This window comes from Centropristis striata, chromosome 12 (genome assembly GCF_030273125.1).
Source record: "Centropristis striata isolate RG_2023a ecotype Rhode Island chromosome 12, C.striata_1.0, whole genome shotgun sequence".
NCBI lineage: Eukaryota > Metazoa > Chordata > Actinopteri > Perciformes > Serranidae > Centropristis > Centropristis striata.
Genome location: NC_081528.1, coordinates 27,521,836 through 27,543,231, shown reverse-complemented (window position 1 = coordinate 27,543,231; position 21,396 = coordinate 27,521,836). Strand labels below are relative to the sequence as shown.

The window sequence follows — 21,396 nt, the reverse complement described above, 5'->3', positions numbered from 1 at the left end:
AAACATGTTTTGATGTGAATATGCAATACCAGTTTGAGTAGAGATTCTTCAGATGCTTCTATTGTAGACAGCTGGAGGTGGCAAAACGTCTGCCAACCAATAAGTAACGAAGCATAATAGTTACACCTGCCAGGCATCAGTATGCATTACAAATAATCATCTTCCTTGTTGTCATGATGACTGCTAAATGCTCCAGTATCAGTTACAGTCTGATTACTGATGAAAACTAGACTTAGAGAAGTCAGGGCCAAACCTTCATCAAATAAATGATCGAAGAAATAAAAATGGCAGTTAAAAGTCCTTATCTAAATAATAGTGTATACATGTCAAACACGGCTGTCACATGCATAAAGGTGAAACATCACCTCATTGAAAGTTGACAAACCCTTGAGTGCTGCTGACGTAATCGGGCTGGTCAGAAGATGATTGCGTTAATAAACACCTGTCAATCAATCTGTGACAGGTATAGTGGTGAGTACCTGTGAGGCAACAGGACGCTGCAGCTGACAGGACAGAGGAGCTGCCAGGAGGGGGGCGGGGCCGCTGCCTCTCCAGGAAACACCATTTAAATGAATAGTGGGAGTGTGCAGCAGCAGTCGGTCTGAATTTAACACGGCAGAGGCAGAAGCATCACTCCAGTCGGAACACTACAAGTCTTTTTCTCACAGAAACGTTTCCAGTCACGAAAACAACACTTGAGTCATGTGTGGTAAGTTTGCTTCTTTTTTTTTTTTTTAAAGTCTAGGTTATGTATTAAGAAACTTGTTGGAAGGAATTTCACTCGCTTTACGCACTAAAATTGCCTCGATGCCAAAGTTATAAAACTATTAAATTGCTCTCTTGTAGTTATCCAATTCGTGTTAGTTTAAGTATTGAAGGAAATATGGATTCTGAAGTGAAACAGCTGGATAAATTACTCTGATTTCTGATCTGTGCTGATTTCTCAGAAACTTTACGCGCAGCTGCGACGTGTCAGTGTTTCAGTCACGGATGTTGGCTGGTATGACTTGACAGGCAGGTCACACCAGCCAACATAGTTATCTGTTATCTTATATATTTTGCGGAAAGGAAGCCACGCACACTCACAAATCTGAAGCCTGACTACATATCGCGTCTTTTTGACAGCCTCACATGTAACTCAGGGACGTTTACAGCAGAAAGTCAATCTTTAACAGCACTTGGCCCTCTGCTCGGGTGTCTTGCAAGGAAAAGGCCAAGGCTGTGGGAGTCCACAGCAGCCTGTCTATACCTGGCTGACCCAACACTGCGCGCAATGTGCGTCCGTCAATGGCCAGCTGTGTGCTGCTGGGAAAAGAGCTGCCCGGAACATTCCTGCACGCACACACACACCACACACACCAGCACTTTTTGTCCACATGGGTCCCCTTCAAATTTTTCTACCAACAGTATTATTAAAAGGCTGGTATTTCTATTAAAATAAGATATATATCATAATTATCTGTGAGCAATTAAGCAATTATACATGTAAAATCAGTCCTTCAGCATCCTCATGTAGTCTGAATGGAATCTTTGACATAACCATATTTTTAACTTTGACATTGGCAGTCAAGTCATATTCCTTAGATTGAAATACCCTGGGTCACACCTACATGATATAGGTATACATAACAATATACCTAAGACACTGCTGAATTAGGATCCAATTTGATTACTGGTAATAAGTTGCCATTTCTTTCTATTACTATTTTTAACTTATTGGACCAACAAAATGTGATAGTACTTCGCTCACAAGATTCCACTTTGCAGTTGTTTAAACTCACCTACACAGTTTCAGATTGTTTTAAAGGACAGTTCACCCCAAAGGGTTGTGATAAGTTTCATATAGAAACTATTGTCTGTGATGTATAATTGCTGCAAATCAAGGTCCGTGGATTATCCTGTTGAGATTTTCTCATGTACGTTTTGGCACTTTGACCACCACAAGCTAAGTTCAATTACATACAAGTGATGATAGACATTTTTATGGCCGATATTTACAACACTCATCACAAAGCAATCTAAGTTGATAAACAAGACTACAGGTAAAAGGAAAAATATGTATTTTTGATGGTAGAGTGAACTGTCCCTTTAAATTCTCTTTTCCTTTCTCCCTCTCTAAAAGGGATCTTTGCCTACCTGAATTACCGAGTGCCTCGCACCAGAAAGGAGATATATGAGACGCTGGTGAAGGGACTGCAGAGACTGGAGTACAGAGGGTACGATTCAGCAGGTAAGACACCCGGCTTCACAGCACACACACACCATGCACAAAAGCTTATAGTATTCCTTGGCAGCACCTGTGTGTCAGGTCCTTAAAAAAAGAAATCTGGGCAACTTTTGACAGCATTCAAAGCATTAAGAAACAAAATCTGCCAGAAATATAATGACTCTGGGTTGAAAAACTGTAATGGCACACACACATTGTCATGTTACCTGACAGTCAAACCTCTTTAGACAAAGGGGAAGCGCGGGGCTTTACTTCAGGCAAACTTGCATCAATTCCCGAAAGGATATAGTTAAAATGCCTTTATTGGGTAGGGCTTATGGGGTTAAAAATACACAAAAATGCCTTTTAGTTATATCTCTGGCTTGATCTGAGTACACCATGATTTTTCATCTGTTTCCTCTTCAACATGAGACTCGTGATGTTTAATTAACAACAAATCATAGCGATCTGAAATGAAATGCAATAAAACTGGTATGGCAACTTACACCTACAACCATTAGGCAGAGTGAGGCGGGTGTCATGCTGACACGCCTATTCAATCATAAAAGAGCAGAGGGAAAATCTAGAAGAAATGTGATGTAATGAAGTATCTAAGCTAGCAACTACAGCTTAGGAAGCTCCATTGACTTCTCACTCAGAACCGCCTGCCACCTGGACATTTAATATTGCTCAAACACACACGGACACACCCACACACTTTGTGTTTGTTCATCCTACTTGAGTGAGATAAAGCCACATAACTAAGAGGCCCTTTAAAGGCTGTTAAACATCATATCCTGCTTACACACACAATAAACAACACCTCGGATATGAACATATTAAATCCTGGATCTCTACTCATAATCTATCCATCTGTCTTTTTAGCTCTCATTACTAATATATGACCACTAGAACTTTGAATTAGTGTGCTTCGTGCCTTTTGTTCCCTCGTAATAAAAGTACTGTTTTGCCTCTCGTCCTGTCTGTCTGCAGGCATCGCTGTGGACGGCCCTCAGAAGTCGGCCAATGACATCAACAACAACAACATCTGCTTGTTCAAGAAGACCGGGAAGGTCAAGGCCCTGGATGAGGAGCTATACAGTGGGTTGATGCTATTGATAGTTCAATATTTTGATCACATTCATGATTTAACTTTGGAAACATTGTGTATTTATTGAGCTTTGAGAAACATGTCCTTTTAACAGGGGTTTTTCTTTGAAATTAAACCATTGACGCCTAAAACGCCTGTAAAACCTCTGGGCGATTTTAAAACAAGCCCCTAAAACCTGAAGTTTTTCTGGAAATTCAACAGATGTGTCAACGCTTCTACTAAATAATAGATTTCTCAGCCTCTGTAGCAGGTAGAAATGAAATTCCAAAAGTATTTGAGAGCTTATACAAATACTACAAAACGACATATCCGCTTTCCAGGCTTCCATGGGTTAAACTATAGAAAAAATATAAAACAAATAAAATAAATAACTATAAAAATTAGATAAATAAATAAAACCAATAATGAAAAATATAAATATATTTTTAGACGTTGAAATACATTTTACGAAAATAATAAATTAAAATAAATCAGACCAAAATAATAAAATAAAAAAAGAAATAATAATAAAAAATTAGATAAAATATGTTGTTTTGCACTGCCACAAAGGAAACAATTCTACATATATTCAGCCTTTTTGGTAAACTTTATTCAACGAATTTCAGGCAGTAACTCAATAGAAAAAAAGCACCACTGTTAATGACAGGCAGGATGCACTGATTTTTTAACAAAATAAGAGCATCATTGGTAAAAAAGGAGTCTCGCACAATTGTGGTTTTATCTAAAGTGTAATTGAAAAAAAATTGGGTTCATTTTGACCCATATTTCTAATGAGAGATTTATATGTGAACCTTAGTTTTTCTCTCTAAAATTTTAATATGTTGTCCCACATGTGCACCATTTGAAAGCTGTCCATTTTTTATCATCCCATTTTGAAGAAATTTTCCAAAAATCACCACTCCTTGTGCTGCATTCTTCTGTCTTGAAAAGTCCCTGCAGTGTGTTCATGTCAGTAAAGGGACTGGTGTTGTGTTTTGCTTGCTCAGAGAAAGACTCACTGGACCTGGACGAGGAGCTGTACACACATTTCGGCATTGCTCATACGCGCTGGGCCACACACGGAGAGCCGAGCGCTGTCAACAGCCACCCACATCGATCCGACAAGGACAACGGTAATATGAACTTACAGCATAGTGTATATGAGAATATACATTTAATACCCATGCACTGTAAATCTATGCAAAACATACTGTAGGACTGTCAGCATTAATGGATGAATCAATGAAACACAGTAGGTTTATTCAATAATCAGGAAAGAAAAGGTGTTCATCATATTGAAAGCCTTAATTGTCATCTAGCTTTTATAGCCGATTCATCTTTCAATAAAAGATTTTGTATACCATAATTTAACACACACCCTCACACACCCAAATGTACACCCATCTCCTTTTGTCGTCAGTGTGCCATCTTCATAGGTGTGTAAATAATGTATTGTGACTTTAGAACAAGGTGTGCAAGCTCATTAAAGTCCACAGTGTGAGAGTTCACATCATGTACAACACAATCATCATTTTATATCACGTGTTTGTTTTATTTTATGGTTTATTAGTATATTGTATTAGATATGGACCTTTTATTAATTGGTTATCTTTTATGACAACTTATAAACCTTTATTTGTAACTCATGTTTATGGTGATAATGTATACATTTTATTTTAGTGGCTGCTAAATGCACTGCTTTGTTTGAAGTACTATCATGAGGAGAGAAAGTCTTATTACAACTTCTCTGCTTTTTGACCTTTAGCTCCTTTGTCTAACCTGTTCAATATTGCTGACTGTTCTCAGAGTTTGTAGTCATCCACAATGGCATCATCACCAACTACAAAGAGCTGAAAGCATACCTGGTGAGTTACATTATCATAAGGAATTCCTCTTTACCCACTGATCAGGTTAAACGTGTATTATCGTGACAGGTTGAGTGTCATTCTGTTTACTGGCAAGCTGCTGCGTCAATCTCTGCTTCAGGATCATAACATTCCTCATATGACTCAAGAAGACTTGACCATGTTGTTCTGTTTACAGATTAGACAGATGTACATTTGTGCATGTATTATTTTATCAGTTTACTCTGTCCACTGTTTGAGCAAAGGACAATAACAACATATTCATGTGCTAAGAGTGTGACAATTTCAAACAATCTGCAATGAATGAATTTTCTTTTCTTTTTAAATCGCTCCAGCTCTAAGCACTAAAACTTTCTATTGAGACAACATTATTGAGTATTACTCATTAACTAAGGAGTGACTTGTTGCCACATTAAACTTGGGCAAAAGTCACGCCTTACTGGAATATAAAAATTATTTTATTTATTAGTGTTTTTAAGTTGATGGGATAAAAACTGATGAGTAAAAGCTTAAATAATCCTCTCAAAATGTTAAATGTCAAAATAGAACAACCTTTTTTCTGCAAATTCAAATTAAGTCTGTATTATCTCGAATGTTGCACATACAGTACTAAGTGTTAAACTGCCCATTCAACTTTAGTGTGTAATAAAATCACAATAGCTAATAAAGTATTGAAGGTTTTACTAAAATGTACAGCTGAGGACATTTTTATTTCAATAAACAGCTTGTTGTTTACACATGACAGTGATGACTCTCTAGCAAAATTCATAAATCAGTTTCCTTTAATCAATGCCACGCACAAAGTTATGTCTCAGAACTGAAAGCTTAAACCTTTGTTTGATGTTTAATTAATTCTGTCTAAGGTTCTAAGCAACAGTTTTGATTCTCTTACTGAGCTTAAGCACTTCATAAAAAGTGACCAGAATAAAAGATTCAGATAGAATTTGTCAAAAGCTCATCTTACAGGATGACTGACAGCATATCATTAGTGTGTTCATGTTTATATTCATACAAACGGTATCTTCCTCAGATAAACAAAGGATATGAGTTTGAGTCAGAGACGGACACAGAGGTGATCCCCAAACTCATCAAATATGTTTACGACAACCGAGAGAACGACAGCATCACCTTCTCCACCCTGGTAGAGAGGGTTACTCAGCAGCTGGTGAGCAGCTCTCTCTCTCTCTCTCTCTCTCTCACACACACACACACACACACACACACACGCGCGCGCGCGCACACACACACACATACACACACTTCACAGCAGCACACTCAGTGTTAGCATGCTAATCTAATCTATGTTTTACTGTAACATTACATGATATCCAGGGTTTGCTTTTAGTTCATTTTTCTGCTAGTCAGCAGTGAAGGAAAGCACTAAGTATGCAATTAAGTGTTTCCATTTTATGTTTCTTTTATACTTTTACTCCACTACATCTCAGAAGGAAATCTTGTACTACACTGAATTTATTTAACAGCTGTAGTTACTTTTCAGATAAACAACCTAAATGATATGATGGAAAACTTAAGTAACAGTACTAATACTCCAGTGTTGAAATGCATTCTACAAATAGAAGTAAAGAATAAAAAGAGTATAAAAGCATTAAAAAAAATGATAAAGTACAAAAGTAAACATACTCATTATGGAGAATTTCCTATTTAAAAATATTATATATCTTTAATATTGATTTATAATGAATGATGCTTTAATGTGTTCACCGCTTTAATGTTGCAGCTGGTAAAAATGGAGCACATTTTAATTACTTCAAGCTGCTATAATATATCATGATACATTAGCTGATTGTATTTTGGATTAATAATCCGAATCTGCAAAAGTAACTAAAGCTGTCAAAACATTGTAGTGGAGTAAAAGGTGAAGTATCTGCCTCTGAATTGAAGTGGAGTAGAAGTATAAAGCAGCAGGAAAAGGAAATACTCGGATATTTATGCACAGTACTTGAGTAAATGTACTTGTTACTTTTCACCACAATATAATATTCTATGATAATATAACACTGTGAAACACTCCATGTGCAGAGTACTTTCACTTTTCATACATTCATGTGTAAGTTTACTTAAGTAACATTTTTTAAAGTATTTTTAGACCATTGTATTTCTACTTTTAATGAAGTAAAGGATGTGAGTACTTCTCCCATCGCTGCCAGTGAGACACTACAGTTTCTTTTTTCTTTAGGTGTACATTAACAAATGGAAAATTTTACCACCAGCTTCCTGATAATTATAAAGGATAGCATCATACTATAAAAAGACCATCTCACTGACCATTCATACTCACTCTCATGTGCTCATTCTACAACATGCGCTTTAGTTTCCTGTCCGTTAAAACACTGTACACCATCACAAAAACAGTCTCTATAGCAACCGCCCTAACGGCATCACAAGTGACATCATCACCCGTAGAAACAGATTTTTAAGATGGAGCAATCCTCTTTTTTCCATTGTGTGTTCCACTTTCATGCTCCAGAGCTTCACACTCTTGGTTGCAGTGAGTTCTCAGAGGAGCAGAGGAGGCAAAAGCAGCCATTTTGGATGTGGAGTAATGGGAACCAGATAGTTAGACCCACTTACAGCGTCATGACCACGATACCCTCCCCTCGTCTCCCCGCCTCCACACAACACACACACACATACGCTCCAAGCCAACTCAGCTCCTAACCGCTGCCGACAGCTTTGCAGTCAGTGCTTTCGAAACACAGCTGATGTTGTACAATAGAGGTTTTATTTCTCTGACCCCCCCCCCCTGTCTACTTACCACCCCCATCCCCCACCACAACTGCCAAACCCCACAGAGGCAGAGGAGTTTCTTTGCATCTCTAAAATGTTTCCCTTAAACATTTCTTGATTTCCAGGAATACACAACTTCCTCCTCCTCTTCTACACAGTTTCCTCCAGCATTGGTGTATTTCACTCTTTCATTGAGCTCATGTTTCCTCTGTTTTTTTCTGTGTCAGGAGGGGGCCTATGCTCTGGTGTTTAAAAGCCGTCATTTCCCCGGGGACGCTGTCTGCACCAGGTTGGTACCACACACACACACACACACACACACACACACACACATACACACACACACACACACAGCTCTGACATTTCACTCTGGTCCCGTGCAGTGAGCCAGACTCATTAGACATGCGTCATCCCTGTTATTACAACTATGAAGCAATCTCAAATATGATTTTTAGGAGACCTTGATTCACTCATTGTGGCTCATCTTAGCAGACATCCATTACATGTGACATGTTATGACTCTTGAATGTGATTTTCTCATGATACTGGTCAAAATAAATGTTTTCCGTGTATGATTGTGTGTAAATTCCCGTCAGCCTGTATGTGTCAGTGCTATCTGCATCTTAAGACGCAGGAGGAGGAGGAGGGGAGCAGAGGTTGAGTTCAGGTTCCTCCTCTCCCTCCTGGGCCTCTGGCCTCTTCTCTGTGACTCATTAACAGAGAGACGAGAGAGTTTCCTGTTTCTGCTGCCGGGATATGCCCCTGCCAAAAAAAGACTCCCGGTTAATCACTTCAAATCATTTTATTTTACTTTATACCTTTCATGGTTCAGTGAGCTGTCATGGATCAGGGTAAAGGGAGCTTGCTGGAGCACGGGAGTGAGAGAGGGAAAAAGGAGGTCAACAAAGTGAAGAGAGATAGGTGGGCTGGTACTTGTGGTTTACTCAGACAGGTTGCCTGGCAGTGCCACTGTTGGCATGGCTGCTTCTTAGCACACCTGCTGCTAAAATCAGGAAACACATTTCCTTATTGTGTGCTTCTTAAGAGAAGATATGAGTATATTGCACAGCTTTGGCTAACTCAATACAGTTTTGTGGTTAATATGTTGAGTAGTCAGCACTGTCTCCCAGGATGGAGGGATGAGGGAATGTTTGCAATTATCTAGTGATGCTAGTCACCACCCGCCCTTTGTCGTCAGTGATCAACCTCCTGGCACGACTTTCCCTCTCTTCCTTTCTCTTCTCTTTCTTTCACTTTCTCTCAATCTATTCATCCTCCATTATCTTTCTTTCCACCACCCTGTCCTTCTCTGACTTAGGTTTCTTTCGTCGCTTTGCTTCCCTTCTTCCCTTTTCTCCCTCCCTTAGGGTAAATATTGTATTGGATAGCGACCACATGTTTCTGTTTGCAAGCCTTCACTTTTCAAGCCCCACACCCATTAAAACAACCAGCGGCCTTACGTCAGCGTAGCCAAGCCCCAGAGAAGTGCTAAGCAGAGAGAAAAGAGGGATCCAGACAGAGAAACACGAGAAACAAGGAGAGGCCCTTTGGACACGGTTTCTCAAGAGCTGGTTTCATAATAATTTACTCGCCAAGAAGAGCTTTTGTTTTTTATACTGTTTGCACTGTGGTCACAAGATGAGTGTGTAAAGGTTTTAATCTCACACCCTCCTCCCTCACCTGTCAAATCTATATGTGGTGCTCTGCCCCCAAAGCCAATAGGAGAAGCCCACATTGAATCAGTAGCCAATGAGGCAGCAGTGACTCGGTCCAGGACGCAAATCCTAGAAGGATGTAGAGTCAGTTTACTTGTTTGATTTTCAACATTAGAAAGTTTAGAAGAGCTGTGGAATAAGAGGGAGGATGTTTGTCTGCACAGGGACAAACCCAACCTTAGGATTGTGTACAAAGTGATGATAAACTGATGTGAAAAATGAAGTTTGATGTGGGAAAAGAGAGGACAGATCATAAAGAGTGCAGAGGAACTTCAGCATTGTTTGGAATAATACAGCCGGATAGGATGTCAGGTTCCCTCAACACTCAGCACCACGTGAGAGTGTATGTATCTCACATTGTTGTGTGTCTACAAAGCCTAATCCTCTCCTCTCTCCCACCTCTCCCCTCTCTCTCCGTCTCGTCCACCCCGCCTGCTTCATTCTTGTCCCGGCAGGAGAGGAAGTCCGTTGCTCATTGGTGTGCGAAGTGAGCATGAGCTGTTGACCGAAAACATCCCCGTGCAGTACAACAGTTGTGAGTTCTGTTCCTGTCTCTATCTGCCATTATGCATTTACACTGCACCCTGAATCTCTGCACGCTTACACACAGACATACTGCAGGTACACATATTGTATTATCTAAAATGACCTTGTTGCTGACAGTACATGCGCCTCTGAGCTGCATTATGATACTCCAAACAGCATTATTGTTAGTTAGTTTGTAAATAAAGGTAATTCACTTTTGAGGCTTCTTGCTTAATCACAACGCAGCAACACAAAATAAATTAACTAATTATCTTCCGACTGACCACCCTAATAGTTGTCTTTAACAACTCTATTTCATTGCTGTTTAAGAACTATAATAAATAACTTTTTTTTTAAATAAGAATAAACGACTCAGCTGACTACTAGGTTGTTCCAGAGTTATGGGGCCTTGAATCCAAGGGGTTCTGATTTTTAGCCTTGACCAAGGAATTACTATCATACCTCTGCTGGAGGATCCCAGGCTGCATTCAGGCTCATAAAGTAACCAGCGCAGAGCCAAAATAGGCCTTGGTGTCGACTCTTATGTTAGATTTTGTGAGCATTCTCAGCAGCATTTTGAACTAGAAGTGATTGTAATGAGGAAGACAGGAATACGACTATATTGCTATTATTATTATGTCATTTTATGAGCAGTTTAAAAGTGAGGGAAGCAATGAATGTATCCCCCTTTCACATTGCCTGTCATCACATTTCTACACATTATAAAACACATCTTAAAAGCATAAGGCCAGCAACGACCCAGTCCAACAATGCATTGGTCTATCTCTCAACACGCTCAAACAAAAGCCCTTTCTTTCCCACTGGGGTTGTAAATGTTGATACTGGGTCGTGAATATGTACTTCTCAAAAAAAAAGACTATATAATTCCCTAAAACAGCTGGGCACTGTAGTTTAAAGCAAACTCAAACAGGAGTAAATATTTGTTGGGGTTATTTTCATCCAGCAGGACGGTGTGTGTGTGTGTGTGTGTGTGTGTGTGTGTGTGTGGGATTGACTCAAAATAAACATCGCTGGCCGTGTTTATCGTAATGAAGAAACATGTGCAACAGTGGGGCTGATTGATGTGTTTTTAATGGTTATTTGGGTAACAATGGAGCTTTATGGCATGTATGAAATGTTAAATCAGGCTTTAGATACAAAGTTATAGGCGTATAATATTAGTCGGATAATTGTATTGTTGTTTTTTTGTCTTTTCAAGGACATCTGAGTATCCTCATACAGTAGCGTTTAAACAGACATTATATCAAAGAAGTATTTTCTTTTTACTTTTTCCCTGAATAACAACATAATGTAGCTCTTACTCTTGATTTTCTCTGATGTACTGTTACAAATCACAAAAAGTGATGCTCTTGGCTAACTGTACAAGTAGCTCAAGATGTTTGGTGGTTCTGTTATTCATTGTGCAATAATTCTGTTAAAAAACTTTCTTAGAAAGCCATTTTCCCTAAAGTGTTGCCAGGGATTTTTCGGTATAGTTTCACAGAGTAATGGTCCTTTGGAAACTTATCTGGATACTGAATAAAGAATGGGCTTCATGATCCTAGAGTTGCCAGCAAGACAATAGAGACATTTAGTTTAATACTCGTGTAATCTTACAAATACAGCGTCTGTCATTATCATTACTGTTTGAGCAGCAATGTACTTGCTTTGCTGTTGCTTCTTCATCTCTACTGTGTGAAGAACTGTATCTTCACTATCTTATCTGAACCAAAGTCCAAGGATTTGGGTGGTTTAGGGTCAGGAGGGAACCAAGTTGGGTGTGTCGTTAATGGATGAAAAAAAATACTTCTTCGGCATTTTCACAGGATTTTATATAATGACTTGCCACATATTTGTCTTATCCTGCTGATTATTGTGGCTAACTTAAGCAAAAACAGAACACATCTGATTACGAATACAACTCACTGAAATTTTTTTCCCACCATGTAACAGCAGGTCACAACAGTTTCACGTCCATCGTAAACGTTCTGTCCTGCGCTGTTAGCAGATGGATGTTCCACCTCAAACGTTACCTTACCTTACTGTAAAATCTGAATTTCACAACATGACAAGCCCATTTTCCACAGCAGTGACCTGTGGATGAATTCATGTGATGAGCACATCTTGATTGTTTTAGTTGCTCAAAGTCATTGTGCGACCTCTGACCCCTGACCTCTGACTTTCGACCCTGTAGCTCACATCAAGGAGGGAGTCCAGGAGAAGAACAGCCATAATCGTCCAGACTGCTCCAACGCCATCAACTCTGTGGGAGATGGCAGGCCTGTGGAGTATTACTTTGCCTCTGACGCCAGGTGAGATACCAAGCGTCTGTGTAGTTTTGTATCATTAAATTGTTCTTATTAATTATTATTAATTTGTTAACTTCACCTGTCTCTCTCTATTGCATATCTGTCAGGTATGAGCAAAAATGAACACGTTAAGTGCCCTTTATAAACACATTATAACCTAATCGTATCTCTACACACAGTGCCATCATTGAACACACCAACAAGGTGTTGTACCTGGAGGATGATGACATGGCAGTGGTGACCGGCGGGAAACTCTCCATCCACAGGGTGAACCGGCAGGCTGGTGAGGATCCAGTGAGGGCGATCCAGACACTGCAGATGGAGCTGCAACAGATCATGAAAGGTGAGATAATCGTTAAAAATTCATTTTTGTTAGAACATGAGGAATGAATGAACATGAGGATAATACATTACTTTTATTTTATTTCAGACAAGACTTCAAGGTTCTGTGTTGTAAAAAGTGTGATGTCTTTTTATTATAAAGCAGGTTTAGGTGCCATATAGTGTAAATACAGTACAATTTAAGTGTCAAAATGCTCAATCCACAGAGAAACAGTGCCAGACTTTGACCCAGGAGATCAGTGTTTGTGATTAATGTGAAATCAAGAGTCAATGTTGTTTTTTGGAGTCGCCCTGCATAACTGCATACAGTAATTAAGTGCAGAAGTGGTCGTTTTTTTTTTTTTACCTTAGTCAACTGGTTTTATTGCCTAAAGTTAACCACTTCCTGTAAACACAGTTTAAAAAAAAAAAAAAACCACTATGCATGGACCTGAAATTGACACACCACCCCCACTGCGTCTGAATCAGACACAGAGGGCTGTGACAAAGCTTTGGTATCTGATGAGTTGGGAAGAGAACGTGTTGAGTTTGCTTAAAGAAACAATCTTTCCAAATTCAATTAAACCCAAGAAACAAGGTCACAGATGATTCTTAGTTATCCAGTCTTAATGACACAATGCCTGTCTCTGGCCTGTGGCAATAAAGTGAGACACAACGTCTTACAACCTCCCTGATTAAAACAGGTCGGGACACTTTTACCTTCGGACAAAGCATGGGAAAGAGTTAACCACAACACTGCAGGAACGCTATCTATTATATAGCAACGAATACTTTTTCCACCACACCTTCTGAATACACTGAGCACATGCATGCACTGTTACCAATCTAGTTTGTGGACTTGCTTGCCCTCTGCTGGCTGAAAGTGAAAAGATAACATGGCTGTCAGTTTTCAGCCTCTTTAAGCAGAAAACCCATCCTCAACATGCTTCTGTTTTCTGTCTCATCTCTTGGGGACATGTTGCACGTCCTCACAAGACATTATAATATACCGAGGAGATAATCTCATATACATATATATGCTTGTGTCTTTGCAGGTAACTTCGATGCCTTCATGCAGAAGGAGATCTTTGAGCAGCCGGAGTCAGTTGTCAACACTATGAGAGGACGGATTTGCTTTGACACAGACGCAGGTGACTAGTAATCCCACAAACCTGCCCTGCCTTCAAGTGTAATAGGTCACTTGAACAGGTCCCGGATCCTTTAAATCAATATTAACAAGACTGTGCACACAGGATCTGCAGTTTCATAGTCTATTTGAACTTTTAAAAGACATCGAGCAATTATAGACTAAAACATTTCACTGTCACTGTGAATGTCAACTAATGTTACTGTCTGCTACTTCCTCAGTGATTCTCGGTGGGCTGAAGGATCACCTGAAAGAAATCAAAAGGTGCAGACGGCTACTCGTGATTGGCTGTGGCACTAGCTACCACGCTGCAGTGGCTGTGAGTAAAACTAAAAATTGGCAATGTAGTTCAAAAAACAATGATGATGATGATGATGAAGATGATGATGATGATGATGATGGTGAAACTGCTGCTTTTGTTTCCCGAACTTTCAGACAAGACAAATCCTGGAGGAGCTGACGGAGCTGTCTGTCATGGTGGAGCTGGCCAGCGACTTTCTGGATCGCAACACACCTGTTTTTAGAGACGACGTTTGCTTCTTCATCAGCCAGTCAGGTGAAAACACCACACAAAAACGTGGAAAAAATTTTCTACAAACAGTCGTTTGTTCCCAGACAAATCCCACCGTGAAACTGGCTTTAAAGAGAATAGCTTCACACAGAAATGGTCCAATCTGTTGACAGTATCATCATCTTTTTGTGTTTTACCTCCAACTGTGGCCTTATTGTGCTGCAATTCTGCATCATAAGCATATCCTTTCATTCCCTCTGCTCCCTTAGGAGAGACAGCAGACACTTTAATGGCACTGCGCTACTGCAAGGAACAAGGTGCTCTGACAGTCGGTATCACCAACACTGTTGGCAGCTCCATCTGCAGAGAAACAGACTGTGGAGTCCACGTCAATGCTGGGCCTGAGATAGGAGTGGCTAGCACCAAGGTAAATCTTTTTTAAATCTTTTCAGGATCTGCCACCACCAATATGCAAAACAGACCAACTCTAAATGGATAATTAGGATTTTATGGAGTGGGGTTGTATGTGGTATTTATCCGTAGTCAGTGTATTACCAACAGTAATAATAATAATAATAATAACTTTATTTATATAACACCTTTTAAAAACAGCAGTTTACAAAGTGCTTTGACAGAGAGAAGTTAATTACACAAAGAAGGATGCCATAAGGCTAAAAACAATTCTTACGTTAAAAGGAAAACAATAAGAGAACAATCACAAGACATTCTCAGATACACAGAAAATAAAAGGTGAAAGGAGTAAAAAAGTAAAAAGTGAAGAAGTAAAAGAAGTGGTGAGATAGACAGCATTAAATAAAAGCAAGTCTATAAAAGTGGGTTTTAAGAAGTGAAGTTACTGACTCTGCGTGCCTTATCTCCTCGGGCAGCCTGTTCCAAAGTCGGGTCGCTCTGGTGGAGAAAGCCCGTTCACCTTTGGTTTTCAGTTTTGACTTAGGAACGGTCAGAAGGGCGCCACCTGAGGATCTAAGGACGCAAGTCAGGAGTTAATAATTCTCTTAAATAGCTAGCAAATCGGGGTGATGTGATGTCGTCTGTTACAACCGGTAACAGTAGATGGTGAACATAAGCAAACAGAGGGACAGATACTGAAGCGAAGCAAAGCACTACTGTGGCTGAAGGAGTCAGCAAACGCCTTTTAGTCACCTAAAAAATCTGTTTAATGTAGGTCATATTTACTATGCCGTCACTCAGCCTTAATTACGTTAAATTGTGGGGAATGAAGCTGTTATGCTCTCTGCAAAGGTTCAACATTATTATGTGACTTTTGTGTTTTAAATAGTTAGTTTGGATCCACCAAAGTCACACAATAACACAAACAAACTTAACAATCTAGGCAGCAGTAGACCAGCAACTACCGTGTTTTTTAAGGTAAAATTGCTGTTTTTGTCAGTGGAGTCTGGTGGCTTTGTAGATATCATAGAATGGCTTCAGTTTTCTCCGCATCCATTTAAAATTGGGGCTCTCTGACAGCAATATAAAGCTGCTGCAAATAGGGGCATGCAGACCACCATCTATAAGAAATGCACTGACTATAGATAAGCACCTCATACAACACCACTTCAATAAATCCAAACTATCCCTTTACGTACTTTGCATTCCATTTAATGATAAAATCTATTTCTTTAAATAGTGCAAGATATCCACATGAGTTGTGTGTTATTTTCCAAATAGGTCACACTGTTAAACAAAGCTTGGGGTTATATGAGTGTTTTTTGTGATCTAGGCCTACACCAGTCAGTTTGTGTCCCTCGTCATGTTTGGCCTGATGATGAGCGAGGACAGGCTCTCCCTACAGCAGAGAAGACTGGAGATCATCCATGGCCTTAAGATACTACCTGGTAAGTTCAACAAACAAACACTAGTAAATCACAAAAGAACATAGCATCTTTAAATGTAGACTGACAGACGTCAAACCATGTTCAACCACCACTGACAGATAAAGCTAATCAAATGCTGTTTCTTTGTTTAAAATGTGTGCACTGATATCCTCACTGTTGCCCCTAATGCCTCTATCTCCACTTCTTCTACTCTCCCAGATCTGATTAAGAAGGTGTTGGATCTGGATAAGAAGATCAAGGCCATCGCTGAGGAACTGTTTCAGCAGAGGTCTCTTCTGGTCATGGGCCGGGGTTACCACTATGCCACCTGCCTAGAGGGGGCGCTGGTGAGTTGAGAATGCCACAGTAGTCTCTCAAAAAATGCAATTCTCTTCTCCTAGAATAACATAAAATATGAGGGGAAAGTAGCAACAGCAGATGACATAATAGAGTCTGTATGTGTTATTATCAGTGGTGAAACAGGTATTCAGATCCCTTACTTAAGTAAAAGTACTAATATCACTATCACTATAGGCAAAAGTCCTGCATTCAAAACTCACTCAAATAAAAGTACAAAAGCATCAGCATCAAAGTGTGCTTTAAGTATCAAAAGTAAAAGTACATGTTATGCAGAATGGCCCCACTCTGATTGTTTTATTTTTGTTTCCAAATATTATTAGATTATTATTTTTGCATTTATCATGCTCATCTTTAACTATCTGATGTACTATTATGAGTTTGAAAATGTATAATAAGTTTAAATTGATCGTGTTTTTCATGTTAAATCTCGATCTAAAAAAGTAACTAAAGCTAGCAGCTAAATGTAGTGAAATAAAAAGTACAATATTTGCCTTTAAATGTAGTGGAGTAGAAGAATAAAGTTACATACAATGGAAACACTCAAGTAAAGTACAAGTACCTCAGAATTGTACTTAAGTACAGTACTTGATTAATGTACTTAGTTCCACCACTGGTTATTATGCAGACTGATGTTCTGGGCTTCTTCTTTTTTACTCTTGTGCAGAAAATCAAGGAGATCACTTACATGCACTCTGAGGGCATCCTGGCCGGAGAGCTGAAGCATGGACCTTTGGCACTTATAGACAAAGACATGCCGGTCATCATGATCATCATGAGAGACGCCTGCTACACCAAGTGCCAGAATGCTCTGCAACAAGTCACTGCAAGATCGGTAGGTCCTAGGAAAACACACCTAGACACATGCACTTGAACCCTCTGAACCCCAGGCACTGTCACATTTTACTCCCTCTGGCCTTGTTTTTCATTGCAGTATATAAGTCCTTTTAATTCAATAATGCCATAAATCACACACAAAAAAAGAAGAAAAACGGAAAAAGATTAATTTATTTGATAATTCACTTTTCAATTAGTCAAGTTATTCATGGTTTCCCAGTTGGACTGAGGAGTGCAGAATTTAATGTTTTTTAAAGGATATGGCTAAAACAAATGGTTTATTTTTGGCCGAATTTTAAATGATACATAGAATAAAGTGTCTTTGATTATATATAAATTAATTATATAAATAAAGTTTAATTGGTTGAATATTTTCAGTTTTTTTTTTTGTTTGTTTGTTTTTTACAGTTTCTTGCTATGATAAAAAGTGTAATTAACATGCATTTCAAACCTAACAGTAGGTTGTGGGGTTCAAAGGGTTAACACAAAACACAAATGTTCTGAAAGCAACAAATATAGCAAAATGAATTGACTGGCTCATGTTAATGTTGTTGCTTGTGACTCTCACTACATCAGGGTCGGCCCATCATCCTTTGTTGCCAGGACGACCCTGAGTTGAGCAAGAACGCCTACCACACCATCGAGCTGCCGCACACAGTGGACTGTCTGCAGGGCATCCTCAGCGTCATCCCCCTGCAGCTCCTGTCCTTCCACTTGGCCGTCCTGCGAGGATATGACGTAAGTAGTCTGCACAATTTTTGACATAAGCTATGTGTACAAATTCTCACTGGAGCTGTATGCAAAACATAGCCTTTTATTCTTAAAATATTTTTATTAAAAATGTACTTAAAGCAATAAAGCATTGAAGTGCGTCATTGGTTACATTCAATATTATGCTATAAATGATTATTATAACATAAATGTTTGTATATACAGAAAACTGACGAATATAAAATTCAAATGCAGATATGCTCTGAAAGATCTTGCTTTGCTATTCAAATGCCTTCAGTTGCATCTATTTGCATATGATCTTATTGCACATTGGTTTTAATGCCATGCTAAGTTTGAAGTTCAGATACATGCAGCATCCTTAATATTTATGTTTTTAATTTAACAACAATTTTAAAAGTGTTTTCATCAAATTTCAACATGTCAACAGAATGTTATTTGCCTACAGCGCAGGACTCTGGGAGGCTATTTATTGCTTGCAGTTAATTCATTATTAATGAACTGTATAGTTGATGCAGAGACCAGCACTTTCTAAAGCTGCATGTGTGTCTGTGTATGTTTCAGGCAGTTTGTTTCACTTTATAATGACCACTTCGATATCACTTCTGGATTGTGTTTTGTGTGAAATGGTCATAGGGTTTTGTTTTACATACTGGTGATCTTGCGTTTCTACCTTTTATCTATCTCACAATGATAGCTTTACATAGTTTACACAGGTATGGTGTATTTGTAAGCAATGATGTTTCTTATCAAAAGAACAGGAACTGGTCAGGCATTAATGTGTGCATTGTGGTTTTTCTTTTTTGTCCTTCGTGAGAGCTGATCTGTAAGGAAGAGGGTTAGGGCCAGACAGGAGAAAAAATATTGAGAGGAGGAAATTGTTTTTTCATTATGCATTTCGAGAAAAATGTTGAAATGTTGATAATAAAGTTGAAATACGATGGAGAGAAAAAAGTCAACTTTTTGAGTTTGGTAGAGGTAGAAAGATATTCACAGATTTGTTTCTCAACATTATATTTTTACTTTATTCATGTTATTTCTACTGTTTTCTTGAAGTGCATAATGAAAAAATTCTCCTCATTATTTTTTCTCCTGTCTTGGCCCTCATCCTTGTCCGTATCTGTCCTCTGTAGAATCGTTTCTTATCCACATTTTCTGAGCTAGTTAAAGTGTGTTTGTTTCAGTGTAAAAGGGAAACTGTATCTTTCCCAGTTAGCTTAAAGTAAATGCACTTTGTGTGACACAACATGACTATTTGCTCTAACAAACGGCTTTTCTTTTGCAGGTTGACTTTCCCAGGAACCTGGCCAAATCTGTGACCGTGGAATAATTCTTCACAAAGCACAGGAGAGGAGAACGGAGGCTCTTAGATTTACAGTGCAATTGAACGTCCAGTATGTTTGAGTGTGTGTTTGTGTGTGTGTGCGTGTGTGGATGAGTGTGAGTGAGAGTGAAAGAGAAATAACGCGACAGATGAAAGAGGGAGGTATACGGTACATTGATTTTTTATTTTTTTTAAAGAGAGAAATGTGAATTCCGACCAATACACTGCTGAGAAAGTGCCATCGAGGCCTCGTGGAACAATCTATGAAAACAAAATTTACACATCCAAAGCAACTAACATGCTGTGCCTTTTTATTACCGTGACATGAGCCAAAAATACACACAAGAAGGCTTCACAGAAAAACATAAAAATGGTGTATTGAAGTGTTTACAGTTGTGCAATATGGGGACCAAATGTGCATTATGTATGTACACAGTCATGAATGAGGTGATTTATTTTTTTATGCTTTATGAATTGTTTATGTCTGTTGGGAGCATCTTATCTCTCTTGGCATAATGGGAAATGTAGGAACTAAACAGTTTTATTCCAGTGCTTGTTGGGCCATTAATCCATAACTTCAATATTTTTCTGCCGAAGTTATCAGAAGGAAGTTTCTGAATCTGACTTTCACATAATTACTTGATTCTTTGGTCATGTTTCTGCTCCATTTTATTGTTATTCTCATTTAAATTTAAAAAAAAAAACCAAACAAACATTGTATATCTATTCTGTTCATAGTAGAACATGACACTATTTTCCTTATCCCTGGAACATTTCCATAGACATACATACCAAGAGCAAAAATAATGTACCGTGACTTTCAATAATACTTGTTTTGTCTGCAGTTTGTATGGGTTTATGATAATGATAATATTCTGTATTTATCTGATTTTTTTATTTTATAGGGGTTTAAGAGAGGGTTTGATTTATATCTTTAACTGTGATTGTATTTTATACTGTATGTTTTATAGACATAAGCAGGCACTATCAATCAATAAATAAATAAATAGGTAAAGCATTCTATCCAAAGTCTCCCGTTGTTATTCCTTATTTCTCCTTCCCTGCCACGGTTTGTGTAGTGAGTATCAGTCGTTAATGCTATATTACTAGTACAGGAGTGAAAGCGCTACAGGTATAGCTCTTTTTAATTGATGTGACTAGAGGTGGTATGACCATTGCTTTAGTCTGGTCCCAGTTTGAGCTTGTAATGTAACACCATTATGAGATGCATAAAATGGAGCTACTTTGTTCCATGGACGTATTTAAATGAGATATTGGAGGAGATGACTATACATTTTAGGACACCCTCTGACCTCTCCTTATCTTTTGGAACTGTGTTATTGGATAGTTCTAATACTATACAAATATTTTGAATGAAGGGCTATTTAAAGAAAAGATAAGTTTAAAAAGAAAAAGGTGATTGGTTGATAAATGAAACAAAAGACTAAATTAAGATAAAATAAAATGGCTATATGCACTATATACAATTTACACATATAGAGATATGTTATGGAAAATGGGAATGTACACATGGTGTGTAGCATTGTAGGGAATTAGAAAAATATCCTATATAATACAGTCATGGAAAAAATATTAGACCAACCCTTTTCTTCAATTCCTTGTTCATTTTAATGCCTGGTACAACTAAAGGTACACTTGTTTGGACAAATATAATGATAACAATAAAAATAGCTCATAAAAGTTTAATGTAAGAGCTGATGTCTAGCCATTTTGATTGATTGATGATTTTCTTGATCATAACCAAAATAAATTTCAAGAAAACCATATAAAATGGCCAGATATCAGCTCTTAAATTAAACTCTTGTGAGCTATTTTTTGTTGTTATCATTATATTTGTCCAAACAAACGTACCT

The 21,396-nt window shown here is 38.4% G+C and overlaps 1 protein-coding gene across 1 annotated transcript; it reads left to right on the top strand.

Moving 5' to 3' along the window:
* Positions 1 to 602: 602 nt before the first annotated feature.
* Positions 603 to 20,525, top strand: gfpt2 (glutamine-fructose-6-phosphate transaminase 2). The gene is made up of 19 exons (XM_059346337.1): positions 603 to 709; positions 2,123 to 2,230; positions 3,200 to 3,307; positions 4,304 to 4,429; positions 5,103 to 5,161; positions 6,192 to 6,326; positions 8,137 to 8,198; positions 10,080 to 10,159; positions 12,344 to 12,461; positions 12,638 to 12,801; positions 13,835 to 13,930; positions 14,148 to 14,245; positions 14,362 to 14,482; positions 14,707 to 14,864; positions 16,182 to 16,296; positions 16,495 to 16,622; positions 17,300 to 17,467; positions 18,046 to 18,207; positions 19,484 to 20,525. Exons 1-19 carry the CDS (start codon positions 703 to 705, stop codon positions 19,526 to 19,528), a joined length of 2,058 nt encoding a protein of 685 aa, XP_059202320.1. The 5' UTR covers positions 603 to 702; the 3' UTR covers positions 19,529 to 20,525.
* Positions 20,526 to 21,396: the final 871 nt, after the last annotated feature.